Genomic DNA, 27,964 nt, shown 5'->3' on the forward strand with positions numbered 1-27,964 from the left:
TGCTACCAGGTTTAGTTTCCTTTAGATGAGAGAGGGCTTATGGTAACTTTGTAATATTTGTTTGGGTTCCAATATCCTCTGCATGTATATTTGAAGCAAATGTGCACTCTTTCAATGCTGCACTATCACCCACACATCCTCACTTCCAGCTAACTCCTGCAAGAGACTCTTTACAGTCTTTCTCTGTTCAAAAGTTAATTACTAATTATCTTATTATAAACACACAGGGTGCAGAGCACTGGTCTGAGATGTCTCCTCTGCTGCAGCAGATTAATCCCCCATTCAGGAAACGGCTATTAAAGGAATATTAAAGTTATTTTGTCACATCCCATCTGGTGGCAAATTAGGCAAAAGCAGAGTTTTCACAGTGACTCACAAACCGATGATATCTACAGTACCACCACCTCCACTCAAACCAGAGTATCTGGAAAGGCCCTCAGTGACAGCACAGCCCCATTATGTTGGTCCACACAAAGCCTATTTCTGTAACATATGTAAAATCCACGGAGAAGCAAATCCTTTCTTTCACATGCCTCTTAATATGCTACCAGACTAGTTTATCCAGAGGAAAAACAACTATTCTCAAGGCTTTTAAACGCCGGAATAGCGCTTGAATCCCCACCCCACACCAAATGGTTAGAAAGGTTCTGCTGCGGTTAGATCTCCGTCCCAGTACATATTCCTACATACATCCGTCCCCCTTTTTGCTCCAGGGTACACCCTTCTTATCCGGGCCCCCTTCTCAAAGGGTTTAAAGACAGCCGAATAGGCGGCTGGCCAATCCAGCAACAACCGAGTCGGCAAAGGACCACTCTGCACACGCCATGGGCCGTGGCGGCCCTTTGGGCTGTCTTCCATCCTGCATCCGGTTCTTCACCCACAGCATCGTTTATGGTCAGAGCTCTGCCTGAGCCTGGACCGCGCCGGATGGTCTCCTTGGTTACAAAAGACCGACCAATCAACGTCAAAGGGGAGCAGGCAAGCGGAAGGTGGAGGGGATCTGGAATGCTGGCTAGAAACCCAACGTTTGTTTCGGTTCGAATGCAGGGGAGCATCCATCTAGTTCCGGGGTCCTCCTCGCTCGTGGTCCCATAGGGCGTGTAGGGGGACTCCGCGGGGTGGGCAAGCAGGGCGCCGCTGTCCGGCCAATAAGGCACGCGAAGGGGCTGGCACGCCCGCCCTCCCCCCGTACACGTGGCCCGGCGGCCGCTCCCACCCCCAGCGCCGCCGCTGCAGTGTCACGTGCGGCCGGTGCCTGCCCCTCGGAGCCCCTGGCTTGAGCAGCGCGGCGCCTGGGATGCTGAGGATGGCAGCAGGCTTGGGCCCCGCCGGCGGGCTGGAGCGCAGGAGCGCCTGCTGCTGGGGCCGCAGCCGGGGCGCGGTGCTGCTGCTCTTTTTCTCGCTGTCGCCGCGGCCCCCTGGCGGAGCGGCGTGGCTGCTGGGGCTGAGGCCGGAGGACACGGCGCCAGGGCGCGTGTGGCTGGAAGGGGGCGCGCTGCGGGCAGCCGAGGGCTCCCGCTTCCTGCTGCGCCTCTACTTTCAGCCCCCGGCCGAAGGCAACGCCAGCAGCGGAGGGCAGCCGCAGAGCGAGCGCCGGCTGGTCTTCGTCGAGGAGCCTGCCGAGGCGGAGCGCTGTCCCGAGCGCAGCGCCTGGGCCTCGGACGTGGAGGTGCTGGGCCCGCTGCTGCCCGGGGGCTCGGCCGGCTCGGCGTTGGCCGAGGTGAGGGTGCGGGAGCCGCGCAAGGGCGAGCCGGGAGCCGGGCCTGGCGGGCGCCGCTTCTCGCTGTGCACTTGGGACGGCCGCGCCTGGCAGCTGCACGGCGCGCCCGGCGGCTTCGTGCTGCAGGTGGAGGCGGTGGCTGCGGGCTTGGCCGCCGGGCTGGTGCCGCTGCCGGACGCGCGGTGGTTGCGGGCGCTGGGCGCGCTCATCCTGCTGGGCCTGTCCGCGCTCTTCAGCGGCCTGCGCTTGGCCGTGCTGTCGCTCGACCCGCTGGAGTTGCGGGTGCTGCGCAACAGCGGCTCGGCGGCGGAGCGGGAGCAGGCGCGCAAGGTGGAGGCGGCGCGGGGCCGGGGCGGGAGCGGCACGTACCTGCTGTGCACCCTGCTGCTGGGCCAGGCCGGCGCCAACGCCGCGCTGGCCGGCTGGCTGTGCGCCTCGCTGCAAGCCGGCCACAGCGCCCTGGTGGACGAGAACAGCCGCGGTGTGCCCTGGCTGCCCGTGCTGCTCTGCAGCGGCGTGGTCTTCCTGGGCGGCGAGGTGTTGCCTTACTCGGTGTGCTCCCGCCACGGGCTGGCCATTGCGGCGCACACGCTCTTCCTCACCCGCCTGCTCATGGCTGCCACCTTCCCGCTCTGCTACCCGCTCAGCCGCCTGCTGGACTGGGCCCTGCGCCAGGAGCTGAGCACCTTCTCCACGCGGGAGCACCTGCTGGAGACGCTGCGCGCCGCTGACCCGCACCACGGCGACCTGGTGAGCGAGGAGCTGGCCATGGTGCAAGGGGCGCTGGAGCTGCGCACCAAGGTGGTCGAGGACATCCTGACGCCCCTGAGCGACTGCTTCATGTTGCATGCCGACACCGTGCTGGATTTCGCCACCATCTCCGAGATCTTGCGCTCAGGCTACACGCGCATCCCGGTCTTCGACGGGGAGCGGCGGGACAACATCGTCGACTTGCTGTTTGTCAAGGACTTGGCCTTCGTGGACCCTGACGACTGCACCCCTCTGCAGACGATCACCCGCTTCTACCGCCGCCCGCTGCACTGCGTCTTCCATGACACGCGCCTAGATACGCTGCTGGAGGAGTTCAAGAAGGGTGAGGGCCCAGATCCCAGTTGCCCGCCTCCCGCCAGCATCACATGCCTCTCTGCTCCCCGGGGCCCCACTGGCGAGGGAGGCACCCTGGCACTCCCCCACGGCCTCTCCTGCATTGGCCTGCCCGTCTCCTGCTGCGTTAGGCCATGCTCCCCATACCTGGGGCTTGTGGCTGGGTTCTTCGGAGGGGTGCACTCTGGCAACCATTCTCCATGGCCATTGCAATTGCTGGGGATTATCCTGGCCCCGGGACTCCCTGCTAATTGAATCTGTCAGGATAAACATTAGGGATGTTCTCTTCAAGCTGTTTGAAGAGGAATGATCTGGAATAAAGGCATCTCCCACTGTCCTCTCCGGTGAGCATGAGCTCTCATCATGAACATGCAGCTGTCATCTACTAGCGTAGTGATTTATACATAACCCATTTGACTCCCACCCTCCTTGCACAGGGACTCTGAGCTGTCTGGTTCTGGTCTATGACTTTCTTGCCTTCCAGTGGTATGGGGAGATTGCTATAACCTGCCTGCTCCAGCAGAACGTGAGTTACTTACGTTTGCAAAGTCTGCTCAAACCAGCACCCATCCCTCCTTGACAAGATGACAGCAGAGTAACTAGCCCAGTCTGGGCTTCTCCTACACTCTTCAAAATTTGTACTTAGGTATTATGTTTTTACCCCAACACATGAAGCTGCCTGGTCCATCTAGCTCAGAACTGTCTACAGTGATGGGCAGCAATTCTCAATGATTTTAGACAGGCCTTTCCTTGTAGCTAGAGAGGGTGGGGATTGAACTTGGAAACGTCTGCATGCAAAACAGGTGCTCTGCCACTGAGCTACAGCCCCTCTGACCTAACCTATCCTGCCGTACCCTGCCTTTCAGTTAAAAACCTCTTGGGATTGAAAAGTAACAGCAATTTTTTAAAAAGAAACCAAATTTAAAGATAATTTAAAGACCAGCGTAGTAACTTTACATGCATGCAAGTTGCACAAGTGCAAAAGCTGTCCTGTGAGAGTAAGTCAGAGGCGTAACTATGGGGGGCAGGGGGGGCACGTGCCCCGGGCGCCATCTTTTCTGGTCACGTGGGGGGTGCCGCCATGACAAAAAATAATTTTTTTAATTTTTTTAAAAAAATTTGTTAATACAAATGTTTCCTGCTCAGTGCAGCAGCGCTGCAGCAGTCAAGGGAGCACGTCGGTGCCCCCTCCCCCACGAGTGGTCCCTTCCGCACCGCCCGCCCCCCCCCCGCATTGCTTTGCTGGCGCCTGGCGGCCAGTCAGTGGCCTGGCTTGGCGGCGGCGGCGGGCGCTTGTGAGGAAAAACCTAAGCATAATGTAGTATGTTGGGGGGGCGGGGGGGCGCCATTACAATGCTTGCCCCGGGCGCCGTTTTCCCTAGTTACGCCTCTGGAGTAAGTGCATTGAAAATAATGGGCTTACTCTTGTGTAACATTTGTGTGATTCTTGCATCTGTGTAACTTGCACAGCCTGCATGCACGCAAACTTACTAGGCTGACGTGCCGTTGTGCAGTATGTCAGCCCCTCGCAATAAAAGCATATTCAGTGACACAGACATAAGCTGGCAAAGCAAAACACACTCAAAGGCCTAAGCAAACAAAAAATGTTTCACCTGGCACTGAACTGAATCAAGGAGGTTCAGTGTTAGCTATACTTTCCTAGGGAAGGTGTTGCAAAAACATGACACTGAATGGGGGAAATGGGGTCATCGCTCAGTGGAAGAGCATCTGCTTTGCATGCAGACCCTCTCAGTTTCGGTTCAGTCTGTGGCATCTCCAGGTAGGGATGGAAGAAACTCCTACCTGCAGCCTTGGAGAGCTCCTGCCAGTCAGAGTAGATAATACTGAGCTAGATGGACCAATAATCTGACTTGGTATAGAAGGTTCCCTATGTCCATATGCACATGTGTGAGAGGTGAGGTTGTTAATATGGAAGGGGATAGGGAACTGGAGCAAGAAAAAGGTAGCAGTACAACCAATGGCCACCAGGTTTAAACTGAGAAGGACTGGAGTAGCAGTTAGCTAGATGACAAAGGGCTCTCTTGGGATTGGGAATGATTAGTAAGCAACAGCCTATATCTCAGCTCTTTGCTGATTTTTCAGCATCCAAAGTACTGCCACCCTGCCTCCACCCCCCCCCACTCCACACACACCATTTGTGTGTGCCTCTTGGGTTCTCTGCTGCAGTTAGTGATGGGACTACTCCCTAAGCAAGAGAGACCAAAGGTTGAGCTGTGCAACACAAAGACAGCACAGCAGCAGGTTCTCTCTGTTCCAAGTTCAGCACCTCTCTGCAGTCAGTTCCCTCCCTCCCGCCCCCCATCTTTAGAGGCAGCTCCTCCTCTAAGTTGTTCAGGAGTCTGCCTTGCATTTCTTGGGCATGTGTGCCATGTACATGCACTGGGCCAGAGTGATACCATATTTAACATAATGTCCAGTAGTTCTGCTTCTGATCCTCAGCCATTTCTGAGTCACTTTGCTAAGTTGCAGCTGGCTGACTGGTTGAGTGTACCAGACACAGGCAATTGAAAACAGCTGCCCTCTTGAAAGGGAGGGGTTTCTACATTGGCTTGAATTTGGGTCCTTTCTTTAATCTCCAGGTGTATGCTGCAGGCTCCCGTGACACTGTTCAGCTTTGCTCTGGCTGTATGGAAATCATTAAGACTCATTGATGTTGTTCAGGGTCACCAGCTTGCACTATTTTATTGTGAACCTGGAGACATCGGGTGCTAAAGCCCCAGCAACTAAAATAAGGAGTGTTTTGCTCTCATTTCTTTTGAGTTCAGTTTAGTGATTGACTACAGTACGGTTGAAAAAGCTTAGAAGCCAAGAGACAAATAGAAATGATACTATTTCTCTTAAAAGGCTGATAAGGCATCAGTACTGTTGTGGCAGTACTGAAATGTTACACAGGTAGTATGACCTTGTAAAGGTGAAGTGTGCCATTGAGTTAGTGTCGACTCCTAGTGACCACAGAGCCCTGTGGTTGTCTTTGGTAGAATACAGGAGGGATTTACCATTGCCTCCTCCCGCGCAGTATGAGATGATGCCTTTCAGCATCTTCCTATATCGCTGCTGCCTTATATAGGTGTTTCCCATAGTCTGGGAAACATACCAGTGGGGATTCGAACCAGCAACCTCTGGCTTAGTAGTCAAGCCATTCCCCTGCTGCAGCTGCACCATTTAAGGACTCTCTTTATCCAGGGGGCATCAGCTAATGCATGCTGTGCTTCTGAATTCTGTTACATTGTTTGTTGATCAGAAAGTGTGGGGGGTGCAAAGGAAGCCAATAGGACAGGCTGGGTGACAAAAATGATAGATCTGCACTGCCACTTAAAGCAGAGAGACCAAGAGTAAGCAATTCCAAGATCCACAGCTCTCGCTTCTGAGTCACCTCCACACTGCTAAGAATTTTTTTTTTTAAGTGGCATTTAAAACTAGGCATAGAATGCAAGCTGACAGATAACCCGTGCTGAATATTGCATCCAGCGACTGATGCAGCTTCACCCAATCTTGCTGAGTCATGTTCTGCTTTCTCTCAGTAGCACTGCTTCCAAATTGGTCCTTGTTCAGATGTTTTGAAAGGCTCTTCCCAAAACAGCACATATTGAAGAGTACAGCTGCCAGCGTGCCCCATAGAGTTAAGAGCCATTGAACAGAAAAGTGGGGCTAAATCCTGAACCTCTCTTTTTTTTCTCCCTTCCTCACCCACCCCTAATGATGGAAGCCCAGTTTAAGTTCCCTTTGTTTCAGGTCCTTTGAAATAAATGTTAAAGTTTGTTTTTATATTAAAAACAAATCATAGTAGTAGTAATAGTAATGGTAATATAATAATAATTAATAATTATAATTATAACAATGTGTCATCATTTTCAAAACATCTTCTGCTGCAGCAAGTCTAGTCAGCATCCAAGTGCACGGGGCACCTGAAATGAAACCAGGCCCTGAATGTGAGAAAATGGTCCCTGAATTTCTGGCCTTTTTGTGACACAATGGTCTGCATCCAGTCTAGTCTTGCTCTAGCACAGGGCTGCGCAACTTCAGCCTTCCTGCAGGTGTTGGTCTGCATGTCCCATAACCCCTGACTTTTGACCACTGTGGCTGGGGATGATGGGAGTTGCAGTCCAAATATAGCTGGAGGGTGCCGCCCTGCTCTAGCATAATGCTCTTGTGCTAGCATAAGGACATGATGTTGCGAAAAGAAAAGGACCTCTGTTTCAGACGAATTCTTCTGCTTGCAGAAGATGTTGAAACATCATACAGCCTCTTGGACAATCTCATAGGTGTCCTGGAGAACCGCTAGTAGCTGTGCAGTGTTGCAGAGCACTGCAGCCTGCCTAGAGGTGTATATCTTCTCACGTTATGCTAGCAGCACAACACTAATCTGGATGTAGGCTACTCATTCCTGTGAGTATGAGAAGTTTGTTTAAGTGCTAAGGGCATACAGCCTTTATTTGCCTTGTCTGCATGCTTTTATGTTGTCACAGAATGTGTGATTCCTTGACATTCTTCTTTCCATCCTTATTATTTCCTTCCCATCTGTACCACGTATCATTGCACCCTCCTCTTCAGTTCACAGCTCCTTTGTTCTAAGTAAAACATGTCCCTCAAACTCAGATATGAGGAAGGCACTTTGCTTAGACTCACACTATTTATCTGTCCCTGGCCAGGATAGCTTGCTTTGCATATTCATTTCAAGAGGGGAGTGCGACCCAATAATCACTGGGGCTAAGGGGCCCTCATGTGTTCCACTTCTTGCTTTTGTTGGGTGCAGTGGGCAGAACAATTGAACTGTTGCTTAGCCTGTTTCTCTTTATTCACTCCTGGCAGGAAAGTCCCACCTTGCTATTGTACAGCGGGTGAATAATGAAGGAGAAGGAGATCCCTTCTATGAGGTGATGGGAATCGTCACCCTTGAGGATGTGATCGAGGAGATCATCAAATCAGAGATTCTGGATGAAACAGACCTTTACAGTAAGTATTTGGAGCAAAAAGGTGATCGCTCCCCCACCCCGCCTTCCTCCCCAGAACATGTGCTTAGAGATGTGCTTGGGTCATGTGCTTCAGTCAGAAATTCATTGGCTGACATACCATGCAAGGGTATATCAGCTCAATAACACTGTGTGCATGCAAGTTGCACAAATGCCAAAAATGTCATTACACAAGAGTTAGCCCATTATTGTCAATAGGCTTACTCTTGCATAATCTCAGTTGTGTAACTTGCATGCACACAGTGTTACTGGGATGTATTCTTGTGCAGTATGCCAGCTGGGGATCCTGAGAGAGGTATGATTAGCTGCATCTTCTCCCCAACCTCATCCCTGTCACTTCCATATCTTGTGCAGTGCTTTGTAGTCTAGGATATCTGTTATAGCTTTGGTATTTTGAGGCACTCCTCTGTGAGATGTGGGTGTTGCTCTGCTAGATTCTAAATGAGCTAGATTCTGTTATATTGTGCCACTGTGCACCACCTTCTGTGAACAAATGTTGGTTTTAGTTCATATATTTATTTATCTATTTTTATGGACTTTATTATCTGCTGCTTTTATAGTTTTGTTGATGCCTACCTTTTTTTAAAATTACTGCATTTGGTTTTGTTGGTTTTGTAAGATGCCTTGAGCATTTATTTTAGTCATGGAAAGGTGGGATATAAATGTCCAGCCGTGGATAAATGAATGAATCAAATAAATAATCCTATGGAGGGGCGCAATGGGAAATGCTGTGCAGTTGGACCTTGCCATGGAAAACACTTACAACTCAACTCAGCTCACAGCTCCAGTCCTCTTGGGGTGGCTTCCTGTGGCAGGGGAGGGAAGGACTCATCATTAGAAAAGATCCAGATGGGCTATAGACCTGTTGCTCCCACACAGGGTTCTGGGGCACTGCTGTAGCAGAAGTATTCCCTCCTGTCCAATCATAGAAAAGAGCCATGGGTGGACAAGAAAGTCCAGGGCCAGCTCCGGGTTTGGAGGCTGCCGCTTGCCATGACTTCCCCCCCACGTTGCCCCACATAGCATCACATGGGACTCTAAAGGGATAACAAAAAGGTGGGCGGCGGCAGCTTCTGGCTTAGAAGGCTTCTGTTGTTGAGAGACAGTGTAGCATAGGAAAATGAATATGACAAGTATTTTTATACTGCTTTTCAACAAATGTTCCCAAAGTACTTTACATAGATAGATAGATAGATAGATAGATAGATAGATAGATAGATAGATAGATAGATATTTGGTTTGAGTGTTGGACTAGGGCCAGGGAGACCCAAGTTTAAGGCCCCCCATTCAGTAAGGTCCCTGTTCATCTGTGAACCTCATTGGGTGACTCTGGGCCAGTCATTTATCTCTCAACCTAACCCTACCTCACAGGGATGTTGTGAGGATAAACATAGTTGTGTACATTGCTCTGGGCTCCTTGAAGGAAGAGTGGGGTATAAATAAATAAATAAATAACTATTGCTGCTGATTCAGAGAGAATGAAGGAAATCTGTGTCAGCCCATCACAGTAAAGGGAGGCAGACTCACTTTTAGTCTGAGGCTACTGGGTGTTGGCTAAGCCCATTCCTCCCAGTGCGGCAGGGCAGGTGTCAGTAATACCACCCCACCCCACAGGGCACTGGACCCTCAGCAGCTGCTCAAGGTTGCCTTGTGCTGACTCCATCTCTGAGGAAGTCAAATCCTTGTTGCCAGGGCTCAATTCTCAAAACAGGTTTCAATGCCATGGTCCAACCCTGAAACACAAAATAACAATAGATAGAATCGATCTATTGTTATTTGTATTGCAGGCTTGAGCCATGGCACTGAAACATCTTTGGGAACTGAGAAGGATGTCTTTGCCTCCCCAGAGACAGGCTTCCACACAACTGCAAGCCCTATCTCCAAATTCCTAATGTTTCTCCAGGCAAGTTGGAAGGGAACCTCAGCAGCGATTATATTTCTGCAGCTGAGGAAAAAAAATGTTGGGTCTGAAACTCTGAATACCTTGTGTGACCAACCTGGTAGCAATTCCTGTCTGAATTCAGGTAATCCCTGTCTGAATTTAGCTGGTCATCACTGCCTGAAAATGACCAGATGGCCAAGAAACCTTTGCTGTAGGTGTGTGAAAGAGTCAAATTGACATAACCTTCCATCTTACCCAGAACCCCCAAATTTGGTGGTTTTGCTCTGCACCCAAGCTTGGAGAAAGGAGGAGAGGTGGATTCTGTGCCGTTTGTGGAATAGCTGTTCAGTGACTCTAAGCATGACCTTTCTGTTCTGATCTGCAGCCGACAATCGGAAGAAGGAGCGAGCAACCCATCGGGGTAGGAAACCCCAGGACTTTTCCATCTTCCGGCTTTCAGATAATGAGATGAGAGTGAAGATCTCCCCACAACTACTACTGGCCACTCACCGCTTCATGGCTACAGGTATCTGGCTCTGACTCTTCCCAAGCATCCTTACTGATGAGTCTCTTGCACAGTTGGCAGATATGCCACAGGCTGTCTGCCAGCCATAGTGCCTACATAATTTGAGGAATTACATTATTGTTCTCTTCTCCTCCATCAAGTATGAGACTGTTCTTCCACCTTCCTGCCTCAAGTCTTAGCCTTCCTTTTCCTGTATGAGGAAGATGGTAATATGGAGAGCCACCTTGAGTTCCCCCTTTCATCTAGAGGCTGGTGATGCTGGATGCAGGGCATCATTTATTCTGCCTTAAGGATTCCTCCCCTTTGCTTGAGTTCCTGTAACACACTCCTCCTCTCCTTCTACCACAGAGGTGGAACCCTTCAAACCACCATATCTCTCAGAGAAGATCCTGCTGCGGCTGCTCAAACACCCCAACGTCATCCAGGAGATGAAATTTGACCACAAGAACAAGAGGGCCCCCGAGCATTACCTCTACCAGCGCAACCGGCCGGTTGACTATTTTGTGCTTATTCTGCAGGTCTGTCAAGGCTGCCAGTCAGAATGTAGCATCCCAGAGAGTAGAGGCTGCCTAGTGTGGGCTCTCAGGTGTTACTCCCGCCTACAACGGGGCCATGGTAGGGACAGTTGTGACAAGGGGAGTGGCTGTAGCAGGGGCCGCACCCACTCAAGGGTCACTAGCCATCTCCCCCACACTCCCACAATGAGTGCTCCACTGGCTTTGATCCAACCTCACTGCAGCCTAACCCCGCCCACACCTACACACTAACTCAGTGATGTGATCAGGCTGCTCTGGTGGATAGGAGCATGCATGGCAAAGGCTTCTGGTCAACCAGCTGATGGCAACAGAAAAGAAGGCAGGCAGGCAGGTGGTGGTGGTGAAGAAGGCAGATATGCAGGTGAGCAGGTGGGTGCCAGTGTGGTGGCAAAGGAGAGGGCAGGGGGAGGGAGGCTGCCCATCCTAAACCTTGTCCCGGGGCCACTTCCAACCTTGCTGTGTCCTTTGCCTAAATGCTGCCGCTTCACTTCTCTAGCAGGATTTCAAAAGTGGTGTGGCCTAGAGAGAGGAGCACAGGGTAGAATGTTGACTCTCTTGTCCTAAAGTTGACATCCCCACTCTGCTGCCATACACTCCCCTGGAGACTGAGCATGGATACCTTGGGTTCCCTTATCTCTTAATGGGTGGCAAGATCAGCAACATGGCTAAAGAATGAGTTTGCCAATGCCTTGTTAGAAGTTAATGCCAACCACACTCCTTTTTTCCTCACTTAGCTTGTATTATAAACTAGTACTAGGAGAATAACTTGCTTGAGTTCAGCCAAGTGCTAAGTAAGCCCCAGTGTGCTTTTCCCCTTGCCTAAAGCTGGCTTTGTTCCTAGACCTTGACTTTGACCCCCAACCCTTTCTAATCCTTCTTCTGGAATCTTTCTTCCTGTTGCCACTGCAGTCGATGCTGCTCAGCCTGGCTCTGCAGCCACTCCAACCATACCAGATACGTACATATTTTGTCCATGCCCTTTAATTCCATCTCCCCCATTGCCCTGGGCCCTATCCTGTTGATGTCCTCAACAGTCTTGACTTGCACCTTCTACTTCTGTCTTTATAAAGGAGCACCCAGAAGTATCTGGTCCATAAACAGCCCATGTACTTGCTCAAATAAATCCTGTGATTGGTTTGGGCAAAACCTTTATACTGAGGATTTTAAGAATGACCAGAGACTATGGGATTGCCAGTGCTGCTAAGTTCCTTTTTGTTTTTCTATTTGCCTCTTCAGGGAAAAGTGGAGGTGGAAGTAGGGAAAGAGGGCCTGCGTTTTGAGAATGGAGCCTTCACATATTACGGCGTCCCAGCTGTCATGGCTGTGGTTTGTTCAGGTAAAAATGAGCATTTAGGTTTTCACAGAAATGAATATTTTAGCAAAATATGATGTGGCAAAAAGCAAGCAAGATTAGGGAAGGCCTTAATTCCCTAATCAGTATCTGCAGGGAATAAAACTATGTAGAAGGTGGTGGAGCTGTGCTACACACAGAGGAAAACCTCCTGGGTGATCCTTCAGATCTGCCTCTTGTTCTGAGATTGCAAGAAGTCCTGTTGTACATACGGTCAGAGTCTTCTCTGCAGTGACGGGGGTGAAAAAGATTGCATGGATGTTTGGCTTCAAGGTCTCAGGAAACCAAATTCAATGTGAGATTTTAATTCTGTGCTGTGCCCATATGAGCATGTTGAATTTGTTCAAATTCTAATCTTACTAGAGGGAATGGAGAAGCTGGTCGGGTGGAAAGTCACTGTAATTCAGGATTACTGAGCAACCTGTTTGTATTGTTGGGGGGGACGTTTATGGTTGCACTGATAGCAGTTCTTTGTCTCATGTAGGTAGGAGAAGCCACACATATTCATAGGTCTTGGGTTGAGGATGTAGTCAGCTGTTACAATGTGAGAATTAATGTTGGGAGGAAAGACCTCTGTGGGAAGATGCCCTGATCCTTGTAAGCACATACCTTGTGAGATGGAATAAAAGCATATTTGTCGTGGTGAATACCACTCGTCTCAGGCCGGTCCAGACAAGCTGCAGTTGGTGTGACCCACCTACTTTTCTACACCCTTGAGAAAGTGTCTCTCCCCTGTACAGGGTAGGGGTGGTGCCACAAAGCTCTGTATGGGACTCACCTTCTATCTGCCCCCTGTATTTTCAGATAGCGACGTGCGCAAAATGAGCAGCCTGGCGGGGTCTTCCTTCCTGTGTATGTATCTTTTCCCTGACTTCTTTTTTAAGTTGGGAGTGTGTCTGTCTGTCTGTTTTCAGAGCTCAGTTCAAGCTGGGCCTTCCCTAACCCATCAAGCAGCAGTCTACAGATACAGGGCTGGGTTTCTTGCTTCAGCCAACTCAGAAGGAATGACTGTGTCCCCACCTTTCCCCTTCCCAGCCTAGAAGCAGCTGCCCTATATTTCCAGGGGGTGCCCTCAGATCTACCACCAGCCATAAGTTCTGGGTGCTATCCCCAGCTGTTCTTCTCGCCAGGAAGTTTTCAGTTGAGTTATGTCAATATCAGGTCCTGTTTTGGTTTGACTGTCTTAGAGCTGGGCCCCCAACAGCTTGGCGTTTCAGCAGGGGCGTAGCTAGGGGAAAGAGGGCCCGTGTTTGCCCCTCTCCCCCATGGTCCCTCAGAGTGAGGGAGATAATTAAGAAAATAGGGAGGGGTGGAGCTGGGGGGCCCAGGTTCTTTGAACCCATCTGCTCAATTATAGCGACACCCCTGCATTTCAATTACTAATAAGCAGAAGTATACAGAATGCCTCTGCTTGTTTGAAGATGCAGTAGTGGTTGGTACCTTGTCAAGTGATGGTTGTGCAAACACACAGGAGAAAACACTTGCCTGTCCTTACTGCCTACATCCTGAGTAACTTAAAAACAATTCAGAGCCATTTAAAACCAATTAAAATACTTAAAAAACAATTTAAAAACCTTGGAAGACCAGGAAGCCAACAATGACTCTTAAAAGCCAACAATGAGCCTAAATTATGGATATCTGCTGGGAGTGCATTCCATAGGCCAGGAGCAGCTACAGAGAAGGCCTGGCTCTGGGTTGCCACCAGTGGTAACTGGAGACGGACCTCTCCAGATGACCTCATCATGCGATGGGGATCATACAGAAGAAAGTGCTCTCTAAAGTAGCCCAGACCCAAGCCGGAATGAGGGTGAAAGCCATAGTAGGCATCTAAAATGACGGTGAGACAGGAATAAGCCATTGTAAGTACCAAAAGTCACCCCAGAGGGGAAGGACTGCAATGAAATGATTATTCTGCTCTTGGTTACCACCTGCCAGTTTGATTCACCTGATGTTCAACTCCTTATAGCAGGGGTTCTCAGCCTCTTGTACTCCAAATGTTGCTGAACTACAACTGCCTTCATCCCCAGCTGCAATAAATTGTAATGGGGGTGATCAAAGTTGCAGTTCAGCAACATCTGGAGTACCACAGGTTGGGAACCCTTACTCTATTGAATGGGGATTGGATTGGGCTCAGTATTCCCTGTAACAAGGATCCCCAGATGTTGTTGACTACAACTCCCATCATCCCCAGGCAAAGTTCATTTCAGCTGGGGATGATGGGAGATGTAGTCAACAACATCTGGGAATCCCTGTTACAGGGCACACTGATTGGGCTATGGTACTGGTGGGGTGTTTAAAGTATAACTGTTGGGGTCAACGATTGCATTTTCTTCTTCTGTATTCCATGCCCTTAATAAATATCTCTAGCTTAGCTCCATAGCATCCATTTGACTGTCCATTTCATCCAGTATGTTGTTTGTAAGTCTATGGTAAGTGTTTTCTACACACACTACCTCACAAGTCTCTGACCTAAATTCTGTCTTTGGAGGGCAGCAGAGATTCTGGGTAGTCCATTGGAAGCTTTGGGAACACATAGGGACTTCTTTAAACTTTGGACTGCTTTAACTGGCATCTTGACATCAGCTAAAAGCTCAGATCCTGCAGGCGTCTGCAGCTCTGACCACCAAGTCGGGACCAGCATCAACAAGCACCTGCCATGGCTGAGCAGCCCTTGCATGAGGCGAGGTGAAGCAGTTGCCTCAGATGGCAGTTTCTTAGGGCTGCAAAATGCCCCCTGCTTCCACCCTTGGAGCAGCTCTTTGGGACTGATCTCTCCTCACATTCCTTGCAAAGCTAGCAAGAAGTACAGGAAAAAAAGAGGTTGCTGGCAGCTTTCCCTCCTCTCTGCCCCACCTGCACTTCCAAAGCTTGCAAAGAGTTGGGTTTGAAAGGGGGCTGCCCCCAGTAGGGGCATGGGGCAAGACACTATTTTGCACTTCGCCTCAGGCATTGCAATATCTTGGACAGCTAGTGGCCATGGCCCACACCCAGCAGGAGGGCCTCTCAGAGCCTCCTACAACTGCTGCTAGATAGTGATGGTGGCGGCAGTAACTGGCTTCTGCTCCTCACCACCACCACAGTTGTTGCCAGTCCCCTGCTCTGCTTGCTCACCCCCCTGCCCCTTTCTTTGGGCCCAGCATGGCAGCAGCAAAGAGGATGGGCTGCAGCCGCTCTTTGGCTCACCCTCCCGGCTCCTTTTCTCCTTCTGGGCTCAATGGGATGACAGTGATAGCTGCTGGTGTTGGAAATGCACCCTCTCTGCTTGCTTCCTCTCCCTCTGGACCCAATCCAGAGAGACGGCAAGGGGAAGGGTCACTTCCAATGGCACTAGAGGGAGGGAGCCCCAGCCCAGCCATTGCTGTGTGTATGCGTCTCTTGCCCAGGGCCTGGAGCAAAGAAACCCCTGGAGCTCCTCATACACTCTGGTGTGAGTAGTAACACTTATCAACCAACTATGTATGTAACCCAGATCCTGTGCAGAAAACTCTCCTATCAGTCACGCTCAGTACAAGGAAGGGGAGCTGTCTGTGAAAGCAATGGTTGCAAGTCCTAAAGCTTGGGTCCATAATCCCTTGGGGATGCCCTGAAATAACCCTGCTTCTCAGATATCTGCATTTCATCTTGTGCAGTCTTGGTGCCGCCCAGTGGTGCTTTTTGTAATTGCGTTGTGGGTCTATAAATGCTCATGAAGCATTTATTAAATCCGCTTTTTCCATTTCCATGAACCTTAATGTGGTGATGTGCAGTGAGAGGTTATGTCCATGAGATAATGCAGGATGGCACATGGAGTAAAATCTCTTCTCAAGGCCCACATCCTGTTTATATCGCCCTCCCTCCCCAGAAACAATCCAGACATAGGCCCAGCATAACATAATCCTACTGCATTTAAGAGGGGTTGGGAAAGACCAATATATCCTGCACTGCCTTACAGCTGCATCATGCTTGATGAACCCTTCTGCCTGCCCCCTTTACAGCTGCAGAGAAAGCAGCACTTCTTTATTCACAAGGTAGTTCTGGATCACAGCTTACACAGAGGCATCATAAAGCCTCTGTGCTGATGTCTATCCTGCCTAGTTGATTCTCTCTTCTCTTTTCCTTTGAACCCCATTCTCTTTTCCCCTGCCCTTCCCCTTGGTTTTTGTCTCCTGATCATGGCCCCCTCTTTAGTACCTGTGTCCGTGTCCCGTACCTTTGGCTTCAGCAGAGGGGAATCTCTGGCTGGCTCCCCAGGTAATTGTATACACTCCACTCACCCAGCAAAAGATTCCTATTTTGCTGCCTCATTAGTCTGGCTCTGTGCTTATCTGTGAGCTCTTTTCCTAATGCCAAATGTCCCGCATGCAAGGAAGACTGAGCACTAAATATTCCTGCATGCCTTGCACTTCCCTATTGCTGTGCCTCTTTGCCTGTGCCAAGCAATATTCTGTATCCAGTTTTTGTATGCAACTCTCTGGAGATGGCCACTTTCTCATATTGTATCAGAGACCTAAAGGAGCATGCATTCAGATGCACTGCACTTGAAGATGCATGTGCTAAATGAATATCAGCATACACAGACATGTGGTACATACTGTCCTTTGGATCCAGAGAAGCACCTTTTGTGGTCCAGTTCCAAATGAGGGCTAAGCCATTTGAAGCCCAGGTTCACCTCCACCCACTTTATAGTTTATGGGCTCACTATTGCAGCTGTGCATGCAACTGTTAATAAGAGTAATGATTTCCCAACAATGTGCCTGTATTAAAAGGCAGCCTCCTACTCCGTGGAAGTCAGCCAAGAAGAAGTCAAGAAATGAAAGGGAAAACAGAGGGAGGAAGCAAGCAAGAGTTACACATCAGCATGTAAACATGAATTTCTGAAGTCACTCATCCCTTAGAATATAGGGATTAAAGATAGAAGAAGGAGAAGAGAAACTGGGAGTGGGAGATTTTGAAAAGGTCACCCTAAGATAAATGATTGGAGAGGTGTCCTACAAGGATGTTTTAGGGCTGGTAAGGAATAATAAGGAATAAGACAAATAATAGGGTCAAGAATTAAGAGAGGGAAGAATCTGAGATGCAGCAAGAGAGAAGGCTCAGATGGTAATGAGGTGCAAGGCCTGTAGGGGGCATAATCAAAGCTAAGAACGAGATATTGGTAGCTGGTACTGCATGCCTAGAGAGCCCAAAGTAGACAAAAGAAGAGAAGGTTTTGAACCAGCTCTGGTCTAAGAATCAAATAGGAAGGGCAGGTGTTGGTAATGCTGTAGAGGAGGAAAATAGCAACAGATTATGAAAAACAGGAATGGAAGGAGTCAGTCCAAAGCTATCAGTGCTGGAAGAAGAGGTTGCAGGATAGTGTCATTGATAATGATGGAAAGAGGAGTTTGTTTTTTTAACACTTTTTAAAAGACGATCTTAAGATGATCTTCAGAAGATCTTAAGATGGTCAAAGGCCATCCCAACCAAAAGTAGAGCAAAGAATTTGTTGCCCAAAAGAAACAATCTATATAGAGCCAGCCCAGCTGTAGGAACATAGGAAATTGCATCAGTAGTGGCTGGTGTGCACTGGAGATGGGGTGGGCAGGAGAGAAGTTGGTCATGGAGACCGGAGCCTTCCCCCCTCCACACACACACACACACACACACACACACACACACACACCTTTACTACACGCCAGAAGGCTTGGGTATTTACCCAAGCCTGCCAGCTTGGAGACAAGCAGAAGTGGGGGGCAGAAAATCAGGGGCAAAAGTAGAAAACAGAAAAGTTTTGTGGGGTGGGGGGAAGAAAGCAGAAGCAGAAAAGCCAGGGCAAAAGGCAGGGAGGAAAGCAGAAAAGGACAAACGTTAGATGTAAAAGGCAGAAAGACAGAGGAGAGAAAGCAGGGGTTGCATTCTCCCTCCCAACAAACAAGTAAAGTAAAGTTGTGCTTCGAGTTGGTGTCGACTCCTGGTAACCACAGAGCCATGTGGTTTTCTTTGGTAGAATACAGGAAGAGTTTAACATTGCCATCAACCAAGCTAGTAAAAGATCAGACTTAACAGCAGCCAGGGAATCCCCCAGAGCAGCGTGTTTCCTCCAGCCCCTCCTCCCCTACCTACAACTTCCTCTTTTGGTTTTACTGGCTGGAACAGCTGATGCTCACGCTGCTCCAGCCATTCTGATTCCTAGGGGACGCCTCCTGGCACTGCCCCCGGAAGAAGGGGAAATATGTATTAAAAATATACTCCCTGAAGCAACTAGGAAGTGCAATTTTTACCCATTATTTTAGTTCTTACTGGGGGCAGTACCAGGAGGAGCCCCCTAGGAATCAGATTGGCTGGAGCAGCTGGAGTAGTAGCTGTTCCAGCCAGTAAGTACAAAACAAGAAGTTAAAGGCAGGGGAGGATGGGCCCGCCCCACCCCCCGCCTCTCCTCTCCTTACTGACCAGGCAGCACTGAACTACCATATCAAGTCAGTCCATTGGTCCATCTAGCTCATTATTATCTAAACCAGGGCTGCACCACTTTGGCCCTCCAGTTGTTCTTGGACTACAACTCCCGTCATCCTCAGCCACAATGGCCAGTAGTAAGGGATTATGGAATTTGTAGTCTCATCATCTGCAGGAGGGCGCAAGTTGTGCAGCTCTGGTCTACACTGACTGGCAGTGGCTCTCCAAGATTTCAAACTTGGAGATGCCAGAGATTGAACCTGGAACTGTGTGCATGCAAAGCAGAATCTCCACCCACTGAGCTATCAGCCCCATTCCCATCATAAAGGTAAACTTCACAAGTTCCTGGGGACTGGGGAGCCTCAGCTGTGCAAACAGGGAGGTTCAGCTTGCTTGGGGGGGGGGGCTGCACAGGAGCAGCTGCTCAGGAGGTCTTTGGATTGATAGCTCCTGTATCCCAAGGACATGGCTGAGAGCATTTTGATCTCCACTAGCTCCTTGGAGTTGGAGGGATAATTTATCTAACTGTCCCCAAGTGCAGCAGAATGGCTCAGGTGAAGAGATATAATGCACAGCTTATTAAGAGTATCAGGGGACATGTGCTTAAAGAGATTCAAAGTAAAGAAGTCCACTGGGGAAAGACAAATGTGGATAGAGAGCCTGCATCAGTGCAGGTAGCTACCTCATGGTGCTGGGGAGGAAGACGGTCAGTTGTAAGTCTCTCTCCGGTGAGAGAAAGAAACCTCAGAATATCCGTCTACCAGTTGGGGACTCAGAGCACAGAGAGATGGTCCCCTGGTTTGCTCTCTCTATTCCCACTGCCCCTAATGGTCAATAGAATTGCAGGTGCAGAGAGTAGATGCCTTCTGGAGTGTGCTTCTCCAACCCCTGGGGCATGGGATACAAATATAAAGGGGGAGGAAGTAAAGAAACGACAAGCATCAATACCACCAGAAATCGTTCTTCCGGTCCATTGATAATGTCATATGCTATTGTTATGCTGCTTAGCGCGCAATGAGACAAGTGTGTGGGGCGGGTGCAGCAACATTTTAATGGACGTGTAGCTGTGATTTTCCCTTCCATATTTAACATGAATTAGGAGAAGAGAACCTGGTTCTTAATTTGACATTGCCGTCAAAGAGGATGGTTTGTAGACAGTTCCTGGTTCCTGCCCTGTGCCTTCAGAGCCCTTCTAATTCATTAGTAATATGTGCACAGCTTCCGCTGAGGATGAGCATTTCCACCAGGAGAATAAACTAAACAGACCAACAAGCTGCTTTTTGTTCTCACTCACTTTGCCCAGTGCAACCACGTTGCTGCAAACAAAGCTGCCTCTCCAACCTGCAAAGTCCTGTGCTCTGATTGACTATAGAAGTTATCAATCAATGGAGCAGATTGGAAGCTGCATTGTCCTATGCTGGCAGATTCATTTGGGAAGCCTTTCCCATCCTGCTTTTTTCTAAACCTCATTTGCAGCAAGCAAGAGCCAGCAATTTCCCTCCATTCAGCTTTAATCTTGCCTTGCCCCATCCCTCCCCCGCCCCCCGCTATCCGGCTGACTTTATTTTTGTACCAGGCAGAGCGACAGCAATGACCTGAATCCACACCATGTGACTAATCCCCAAAATTTCTCTGTTGCTAATATATCCTTTTCAGCGTAGTCCTGCCACAAATCTGCTGGGGGTTGGGTGTGTGTGTGTGTGTGTGTGTGTGTGTGTGTGTGTGTACAGTTGGGGGTGCATGTGTTTTGATAAGAGCAGATGTTGATTTTAAAAACCCCAGCCCTCCCAGCAGACTGCTTCCTCAACCCCACTGCATGGACTGTGCTTTCTGCCATGCCCCATCCACTTGGCTCTATTGTCAGCAGATGCTCAATACTTCTTCAGCAGCTCTAAAATGTATGGCTGTAAGTCACTGCAGACAAGCTAAAATGTCAGTCTAGGAGAAGATGGCCCAGGAGATGAAGGAACCCAGTACTACTTCCCTGTACTGCAAAGAGCCCAGTACCTTTAATGTCTTGGCCCTTGTAGCCATTGCATATTTTCACGGCAGTTTTGCTCATTCTCCTTTGTTTCTAGTGAACCAGTCGCCTTCCCGTTGCAGTGGCCTGAACCGCTCTGAGTCCCCCATCCGAGAGCGCAATGACTACGGAGGCAGCAGCACCCAACTCCACAGTGGCAGCAACAACAACATTTATACACCAGACTACTCTGTGCACATCCTCTGTGATGTGCAGTTTGTCAAGGTATATCCCCTGGAATGGGTGACTGAAGAAAGTGCAGACTTCTTGCAGTTCCTTGGTGTCATGTGCTGCTAATAGTCCAATGCCAATACCAATTCATGTACAAGGCTGTCCCATAGGTGACCTGTTCCCTGTCTAGTGAGCTCACAGTCGAAGATGGGCAAAAATGCTCTTCAGGACAGGGTTTGATGAAGATGCAAGGGTGGGTGGAAGAGGGTTAACCAGTAATAGACCAAATAGAAATTGGCTTCTACGGGCCATTAGTTTTGAGAGAGTTTAAGGCACCCTTGTAACCCTTTGGTTGCAGGGAGCACTGGTGTCTTCTCCTGCTAACTGGGCAAAGAGGCACCTTTTACCATGGTGATTCTCTTTATATAGCAGGGGGAGAGTAACTGGCCCTATCCACCCCCAGCACAGTACTTCCAGTGACTGTTGCTGGTGTCTCTCTTATGTTTCATTTTAGAATGTGAGCCCTTTGGGGACAGGGAGCCATCTTATTTATTTGTTATTTTTCTGTGTAAACCACCCTGAGCCATTTTTGGAAGGGCAGTATAGAAATCGAAATAATAATACTAATTTTATTTATTTATTTACTTACTTACTTACTCACTCTCCAGATTACACAAATCGTGGAATAACATGGTTCTTCCAACCTTTTAGTAATAAGTGTGTAACCTTCCTCTCTCACATTTGTTGGCTGGTGAATCTTCTACCAAACTGCTACCAACTACCATCTATTCTATTCAACTATTCTTTGGCTGGTGAATATTCTATCAACTGCCGACACAATACCCCATTCCTGTGCCCATGCAGTTTGAATGCAATGCTATCCTCTGTACCGATGCTGATGCTCGGGCAATATTCTTTCTCTGTGTGTGTTTTCACCTACCCAGTAACAGAATACATAGTTCCTTCCATGCTCTCCTGCACTTTTAAATTTAAAAGGGGCAAACAGGCTCCCCCAGATTCCATTTCTACCTTAAGCCCTCAAATTTGTACTCTTAACCAATGAAATGCAGTATAGTTTGCAGATTAGACTGTTCGATTTGGAACACAAAGATCTAGGTTTAAACCCTTGTTCAGCCATGAAGCTCACTGGGTGACCATGAGCAAATGACAATATGGTAGCATTGCAGGTTAAAAATGTGATAACCCTAACATATTTATATATCACCCAAAACTCACTTCTCTGGGTAAAACAGCACAAATTAAAACAAAATTTTAAAAACATCAAAATATTAGAACTATTTATTTAGAATATTTATATATTCAATATATGTTAACATATATTTGTGCTAATATAAATATATGTTAGCATATATGCTGCCCTGACCACCTTAGAGTGGAATACAAGTGTGACAATAAAACTGCTGGAAGTTTTTCACATCCAGCTTTTAGTTTGCATCTCCTCTGGAATGGGGTGGGGGAGCGTGTTTACATATCAGCCAAATTTACCCTGAAGTCCCTGCGAACTATCAGGGAACACTTCACACACAATTCGGGTTTTTCATCGTGCATTAGAATGTAACCTGATTTTATATCCAGGGTAAAAAATCCACTTTTTGCATCAGTTTTGGGGGGCCACTTCGAACTTGCAGTAAAGCCTTGCAGAATACCCATGGAAAAGCCTACTGTCTGGGAAAGCTCCTGGTGTAGGGTTGGGGGAAAGCTGTTCTATGCTGGACTGTAACATGCTTTGCATCAGAAAAGATTCTGAAGGAGGAGGATGAGATGATTTGGTGTATCGCAAAGAGGCTGTTCCAGACATGGAAACAGCATGAAAGAAAGAAGGAAAGATAGCTGATAATAGGAAATGTTGCATGTTGGAGATGGTGTTCCAGTGCATCGACCTTTTGCACCAACTATCCTAATGACCACTAGGGGCACTGGGAACAGAGGTAGCTAGTGAAGGTATTCTTACCTATCCCTGCTTTCCTCTATGACTCCTGCTTTGATTCCTCAGATACTTCCTGTAATGGATGAGAGTGAGCTTTCTTAGTATAGGTTTAATTGCTTTGGTATGCATGCATTTTGGTATAACATAGCTCTAAGAACATTCTGTTTTTGAATCCTCTTCCTTTCCTCCTAGAGAGAAGATGGAGACATCTCTCTCTCCCTACCTATTCATTATGTAGCTGATAGATAGGATAGGTCTTTCCTATCTCAAATGTACTTCACCAATAAATCAATTTAGTTTAGACTCTACAGAGAAGATCTCCATGTGTGTTCCTTAAATAGGTGCAACAACTAAACTCTGCACTCTGTAACTGGAGTGGCAGCTTCTTTAGACTTTGCTAAATAATCACAAAACCCAACATTGCATGCAGGAGAGGAGATAAGAGAAACAAAGAAAAAGAAGCTGGGACAAAGCAATCAAGTGAAGAGCAGAGTGGCGTAGAACACTGAATGTAAGGACTGGGGTCAAAAGTGAAGGAATGAAAAGAGGGGTGGGGGAGAGAATTCCCAAAGGTTCTGATGGATTTCAGTGAATTTATTTAATATATTTTTACTGATGCATTTTAATGAATAGGTTCAGTATTGCCTTACGCGTTTCGAGCGGAACTTCAGTTATACTGAACTTAAGAATATGGAAGTTATTCATTAAAACACATCAGTAAAAAGATTTTAAATAAATTCATTGAAATGCTTCAGCACCTTTGGGAGTTTCCCCGCCCCATCCCCCCGCCATTTCCATGTGCTGGTGCTGCGTCATTTTTATCCGCCCTCCCTCTTTGTTCAAAAGTGAAGGCAAGAGGGAGGCAGTGCAAACTTGCCTTTATAAGACTGGAAACACAGTCCTGTCTAATGGGGAGTGTGGGGAAGAGACCGTTTTTAGTAGCCCCATTCTGAATGTGCTGAATGAGAGAGAGGAGGATGTTAAGATGAAAGGAGAGATGCCAGTAACCAAAAGGTGAAGTGAGTAGAAGGTTTCAAGTTCCCTCCCTGGCATCTCCAAGATAAGGCGGAGAGAGATTCCTGCCTGCAACCTTGGAGAAGCCGCTGCCAGTCTGTGAAGACAATACTGAGCTAGATAGACTCAGTATATGGCAGCTTCCTATGTTCCTGTGTTGAAATGGGATGGGCTTTAAGTAGAAGGTATAGTAGATAGGAAGAGGTGGAGAGGCTAAAAAAAGATGCAGGGCCAGGTGCAGGCAAATGATCTGAATGGTGATTCCTCTGCCCCACACTTAGATCACTCGGCTGCAGTACCAGAATGCTCTGGCTGCCAGCCGCATGGATAGCTCACCCCAGACCCCTGACATGGAGGTTTTCAATGATGGAGATTCCACAAAGGCTCCCACCGTCAGGGGCACTCCACTGACACCCAAGGATGATCCTGCCATCCTCCTGCATGAGAGGAGCAGCATTGTGGGTAGGTACAGCTTGTGGCATATCCCCACAGTATGATTGTCTACAGTGATAGACACCATTGGGATGCATGTTTACATGATCCTTGCAGGTGGACTTTCATGTTTTGCTAATTTCCATTTGTAGCATCACAAAGACTGAATGTGGGTTAAACCAGGCCTATGTTAGCCACCTAATGGCGCAGCAGGGAAGTCACTTCCCTAGCGAGCAAGAGGCTGCCAGTTCGAATCCCCGCTGGTATGATTCCCATACTATGGGAAACACCTATATCAGGCAGCAGTGATATAGGCAGATGCTGAAAGGCATCATCTCATACTGTGTGTGGGAGACAGCAATGGTAAGCCCCTCCTGTATTCTACCAAAGACAACCACAGGGCTCTGTGGGTGCCAGGAGTCGACACCGACTCAATGGCACAAATTTATGTGGAGGTTACATAGTCAAGTCCTGCCCTGCCTTTGGCTGTGCTCCCACTCACAATCACCTTCCACTACTGACACTTGGGCAGCCTGTCACACTGGTGTCTTGATATGTGGTATGTATGCCCTGATGCCCTCCTGTTGAGGTCTCTCTGTTTGTATCCGGCAGTTAGCCAGTCAGATGGGCGTCTGAAGAAGAGCCCCACAGACTCTGTCTTCCTGCACATGGAGGGAATCCCCAACATACAGGAGGAACTGGCAGGCGCCACAGAGACCAATGCACAGCAAAGTGAGTATTTTAGGAACTCAGCAGCAGCCCATGGGAGGCCAGCCAGCAGGGAGGGAGGGAGCCCTGAGGGAGCTGAACAGACCCCCCAGCCTTATCTTGGCTGCTGTTCTCTTGCAGAAAATGAGGGCTGTGTTTTCAGGCTGGAACCTGAGACCTCAAACAGAGAAATTGAGATCAACACATCCCCAAGTGGCCCTGAGGAGCCCCTGGGCAAGAAACTACTCCGAACTCTTAGTGAGTTGCACTACACAACATCTGGCGTGGGTGAATGGGAGGGCCATGGATCCCATATTCCAGAAGGATCCAGGTGTGTCATTCTGGCTGCTGAGCTCTAGTCCTGCTTGCCTTGGAGTGCCATTGGATGTTTTCAAGAAGGCAAGTCCTCAAAGGACTGCAGACTCCCCAGCCACACTGCTGCTCAAGTTTCAGCAAGTCTGTGAAGTTCTACTGACTGGCTGGGGGTTTTGTATCCTCCCATTGACATCGGCTGACATACTGAGCAATGACATGTCAGCCGGGTAACATTTTAGGCATGCAGATTGCACAAGTTTCACAAATGCAGAATTTGTACAAATGATGTTACACAAGAGGAAGCCCATTATTTACAATGGGTTAACTCCTGTGCAACTGCTAACTGAGCATACAGGCACCTTTTCAAGTGGTGATTCTCTTGTATTTAGCAGGGAGAGAGCAACTGTCCCTATCCAGCCCCACCACACCATCCCTCCAGTGGCTGTTGCTGCTGTCTCCTTTGTGTTTCTTCTTAGACTGTGAGCCCTTTGGGGATAGGGGGCAATCTTATTTATTTATAAGTAAATCGCTTCAAGAACTTGTTGTAAAGCAGTATATAAATGTAGTAGTAGTAGTGCAGTGTCATCTGCACACAGATTTTGCATTTGCACAACTTGCGTGCAAGCAGCATTACTAGGCTGACATACCATTGCGCAGTATGTCAGCCACTGGCTCTTCAAGCACAGCATTCCTACCTAGCCCTGACTGCCAGCCCTGACTGTGACCTGTTTGGTGTTCCAGGTGGGAGAAGAAGGAAGCCATCAGCAGACAGCGAAAAGAGTTCCGATGATTCCAACTTCACACCTCTCATCACATGAGTGGCAACATGGCCTTGGGCCTCCCCACAGGTTAGCGGTATGCATTGCCAGGAGCCTAGCAAGGTGGAAGTGGGTCCTGGGGCAAAAACGGGACCTCTCCCAGCTCTGCCTTCTTCAGAGAGGTGTGAAGGAGGAAGCAAAGAGCAAGCTGCCACCCAACCAGCAGGCCTTCCTCACTCAGGGGCCTGGGGACATTTGTCCCACTTTGTCCCATTGCAGCTACACCCCTGCATTATCCTTTCCTTAGCTGTATGCTAGGCACACACATTTTTCTGTGGACTATGTTTGTGGGATGTTCTATTTCTAAAACAGAAATATGTTGCTAGCCTAGAATTGGAATGTGTTGCTAGTGCACATGTGGACAAATGTGTTGGTACCCCTCCACGAAAAAAGAAGAACCCACAAGTGTCTCTGAAATAACTTGAAATCTACAAACGTAATAGGCACCCATCATTGTTTATTCCGCATTTAATAAAAACCAGACTTTGCTTTAGAGTTTTGATGCAAAAGAATATTTCAAATAATAACACAAATGAAAACGGCATGGACAAAAATGGTGGGACCCTTAACCTAATATTTTGTTCCACAACCTTTAGAGGCAATCACTGCAAACAAGCGGTTCCTGTAGTTCTCAGTGAGACTTCTGCACCTGTCAACAGGTAGTTTGGCCCACCCTTCCTGAGCAAACTACTCCAGCTGTGTCAGGTTTGAAGGGTGCCTTCTCCAGGGTGCCAATTACAATTGTCAGTTTCAGGTTATTTTAGAGACAATTGTGGGTTCTTCTTTTGTCGTGGAGGGGTACCAACACATTTGACCACATGTGTAGGTGTGCACATGTACACACACACTTCTCTGGGGACTTTGTGGGATGTTCTGTTCCTAGAATGGGAATGTGTTGCTAGACAGACAGACAGACAGACACAGACACACACACACACACCCCTCTGTGGACTTTGTTTGCAGGATGCTTTGTTTCTGCAGTCACCCTCCCCTCCTCTGTTGTGAAATCCCAGTGCTGAAGCTTTCATGCTTTTGTTGTTGTTGCTATGAAAGATAGCAAGGGTGCTCCCACCAGCCTCATTTTATGACCCTTTGCTTTGGGGTCTAAAAGTGGCTCTGCAGAGCCAATGCTGCTTATCCTGGCTTGCTGAGCCTAGTGAATTAAGAAAAGAATGTGTCTGTTCAGGAAAGCCCTGTTCCTACTTTTCGAGTGCTATGTGGGAGGGTGTCTACCACAGTTTTCTTCCAAGAACAAAGAGGCTGCTTGAAGTACCAGGAGAGAGGCCAAGAGGTCCCTGCAGGTGTAACGGGACTGTTTTTCCTTCCCAGGTCTGCAGCATGATGGCCGACTGTGACAAGACTCATGTGTGTGCGTGATGGCGCCTGCTTCTCTCTCACATTATCTATCCCCTGCCTGCAGGACTTGTGATTCAGACCACAGTCCGGTGAGCTCCAGGCTTGAGAGGCGGAGCCAGCACTTGGAGGGAGCTGAGCACCAGGTCTCAGCAGAAGGTGGAACCAAGGAGATAACGGTGGAAGTGGTGGGAGCTGCGGGCCCCTGTGGGTAGCTGAGCTGGGCAGCGCCCTCCCCATCACACACTACTTTCATTGGGGTAATGCCAAGAGGGAGTGGGCACAGTCAGCCCCACTTCCTGATGGAAGTGCCTACCCTTCCTTATGCATGGTCCACCACACTGGACCCCAGCGCATGTTCATGCAGCAACAGCATCGCAACACCATACGCTCCCTCTATAGTCATCTTGCATTTGCTCATGATCAAAGTATTGCCCCCGTTCCATTGCTGCCTGTTAACGAGCACCAACAGGTTTTGGGCCGGCAGTCTGACTCACAGATCAATGCACTGATCATCACCCTTCAGTTGTGAGCACTGAGCCACACAAACAAAGCCCCGGGGCCCTTATTGAACCCTGGCCTCCAGGTCAACTTAGAACAAAGAGGGAGTCTTGACATCAAGTGTCTAGAAGGGAGAAATAAAATGTATGTTTTACATTAAATC

At 48.7% G+C, this 27,964-nt stretch overlaps 1 protein-coding gene across 6 annotated transcripts; it reads left to right on the plus strand.

Moving 5' to 3' along the window:
* Window positions 1-909: 909 nt before the first annotated feature.
* CNNM1 (cyclin and CBS domain divalent metal cation transport mediator 1) lies at window positions 910-27,962 on the plus strand. Of its 6 annotated transcripts, none has more exons than XM_053305547.1 (13): window positions 915-2,813; window positions 7,655-7,798; window positions 10,083-10,223; window positions 10,572-10,741; window positions 11,996-12,095; window positions 12,915-12,962; window positions 16,278-16,340; window positions 20,600-20,766; window positions 23,956-24,136; window positions 24,719-24,838; window positions 24,956-25,072; window positions 25,871-25,984; window positions 27,277-27,962. In XM_053305547.1, exons 1-12 carry the CDS (start codon window positions 1,298-1,300, stop codon window positions 25,945-25,947), a joined length of 2,844 nt encoding a protein of 947 aa, XP_053161522.1. In that variant the 5' UTR covers window positions 915-1,297; the 3' UTR covers window positions 25,948-25,984; window positions 27,277-27,962. The 6 variants fall into 6 exon arrangements, with proteins under 6 accessions (XP_053161526.1, XP_053161522.1, XP_053161524.1 ...); XM_053305549.1 differs by having other exon boundaries at window positions 27,368-27,962; XM_053305548.1 differs by having other exon boundaries at window positions 916-2,813; window positions 25,871-25,977; window positions 27,368-27,962.
* Window positions 27,963-27,964: the final 2 nt, after the last annotated feature.

This window comes from Hemicordylus capensis, chromosome 3, assembly GCF_027244095.1.
Source record: "Hemicordylus capensis ecotype Gifberg chromosome 3, rHemCap1.1.pri, whole genome shotgun sequence".
Lineage (NCBI taxonomy): Eukaryota > Metazoa > Chordata > Lepidosauria > Squamata > Cordylidae > Hemicordylus > Hemicordylus capensis.

Coding starts and splice junctions, on each gene's coding strand:
- CNNM1 (XM_053305547.1), top strand. CDS start 1,298: ATGCTGAGGATGGCAGCAGGCTTGGGCCCCGCCGGCGGGCTGGAGCGC. Junction 12,963..16,277: donor GGCGGGGTCTTCCTTCCTGT/GTATGTATCTTT, acceptor CCCCCTCTTTAG/TACCTGTGTCCGTGTCCCGT. Junction 24,839..24,955: donor AGAGACCAATGCACAGCAAA/GTGAGTATTTTA, acceptor GTTCTCTTGCAG/AAAATGAGGGCTGTGTTTTC.